We start from the raw sequence: 1,246 nt of genomic DNA, 5'->3' as shown, positions 1-1,246 counted from the left end.
CGGTGTGGGACCAGGGGTCTCGCCTCCCTCCAGCTCTCGGCAGCGGTGGGGAGAGCTGGGACAGCGGGCAGGGATGGGTAGCGGAGGGAGACATGTTTAGAGGGGGGCACAGGGAACCGTGGGTGAGACCCGGCTCCATCCTCTCCCTCCCCGTGCCCTGGCATGGCTAAGAGGGGTGACAGCGACAGCACTGGGGTGCCTTGTGCCTTGGCACCAGGACCCCCCCAAGAGGCCCTGATGTCCCCATCTGCCCCCTCGCTGTGGGTGCCTGGCAAGGTGCCACCACTCGTGGGCAGAGGACACCCAGCCAGGTGTGTGGGGATGCTGGGGGGCAAGCGGCCGTGCCAAGGTGGCTGTCCCCACTGGAGACAGCTGTCCTCTTCCCAGTCAGCCCCCCCCCCGCCCCCAGCTGGGCAAAGGGAGCCTGGCAGGCACGGCGCCACGCATGGGGTGCCTCTTGCCTGGGCTCCGCTGCCGGGCACATCCCTAGCGATGCTCTGTCCCCTCCTGTGTCCCTGGCACTGCTACCTGGGGACAGCCTGAGCTGGAGCGGAGGGGTGGGCTGGTGTTTCTATGGGCACAGCTAGGAAGAGTGGAGGTCCCTGCCTGTCCCCGGGTTCGTGTTGATGGGGTGCCTCTCCCGGCCCCCCTGGGGAGCTGGGGATGGGCTCGGGAGATGTGTCCCACTAGCATCTCTCACGCCCAACCCAGGCAGCACCCCTGCCTTGGCTCTCAGCCCCTCTGGGTGACTCCCCCAGGGGGGACAGGGCAGATGGGAGCCGGGCAGAGTCCCCCCTAACCTGGCTCGGTGTCTCCGGCAGAGGCTGAGCTGTAGCATGCAGGCGGAGGAGGGCACAGACTGGCTGCTGGAGCTGCTCACCGAGGTGCAGCTGCAGCAGTACTTCCTGCGCATCCGGGACGAGCTCAACGTCACCCGCCTCTCCCACTTCGAGTACGTCAAAAATGAGGATCTCGAGAAGATCGGCATGGGACGCCCCGGTGCGTACATCCCCCCCCAAACCTCCCCCTGTACTCCCAGCTGGCTGTACAGCGTCTTTTGAGGAGCCCAGAGGAGCATGCGATCCACGGGGCTGGAGGGGACCCCCACTCCGTGGTGGTTGGTGACAGTCACTGTCCTTGTGTTCTGCAGGCCAGCGGCGGCTGTGGGAGGCAGTGAAGCGGAGGAAAGCCATGTGCAAGCGGAAATCCTGGATGAGCAAGGTAGGGGTGGGAGAGGGGCAGGTGT

At 66.5% G+C, this 1,246-nt stretch overlaps 1 protein-coding gene across 1 annotated transcript in view; it reads left to right on the top strand.

The window, feature by feature from the left end:
- Positions 1 to 836: 836 nt before the first annotated feature.
- The window catches only part of TNK2 (tyrosine kinase, non-receptor, 2), a 17,157-nt gene continuing 16,747 nt past the window's right edge, over positions 837 to 1,246 (top strand). Inside the window, exons 1-2 of the mRNA XM_009883411.1 lie at positions 837 to 999; positions 1,151 to 1,221. Coding sequence (XP_009881713.1) covers positions 837 to 999; positions 1,151 to 1,221 — 234 coding nt within the window. The remainder of the gene's footprint in view (positions 1,000 to 1,150; positions 1,222 to 1,246) is intronic.

The sequence above is a fragment of the Charadrius vociferus genome, unplaced genomic scaffold, assembly GCF_000708025.1.
Source record: "Charadrius vociferus isolate BGI_N301 unplaced genomic scaffold, ASM70802v2 scaffold214, whole genome shotgun sequence".
NCBI classification, from domain to species: domain Eukaryota; kingdom Metazoa; phylum Chordata; class Aves; order Charadriiformes; family Charadriidae; genus Charadrius; species Charadrius vociferus.
The sequence above is the reverse complement of the archived record's forward strand: the minus strand, read 5'-3'. Positions and strand labels throughout refer to the sequence as shown.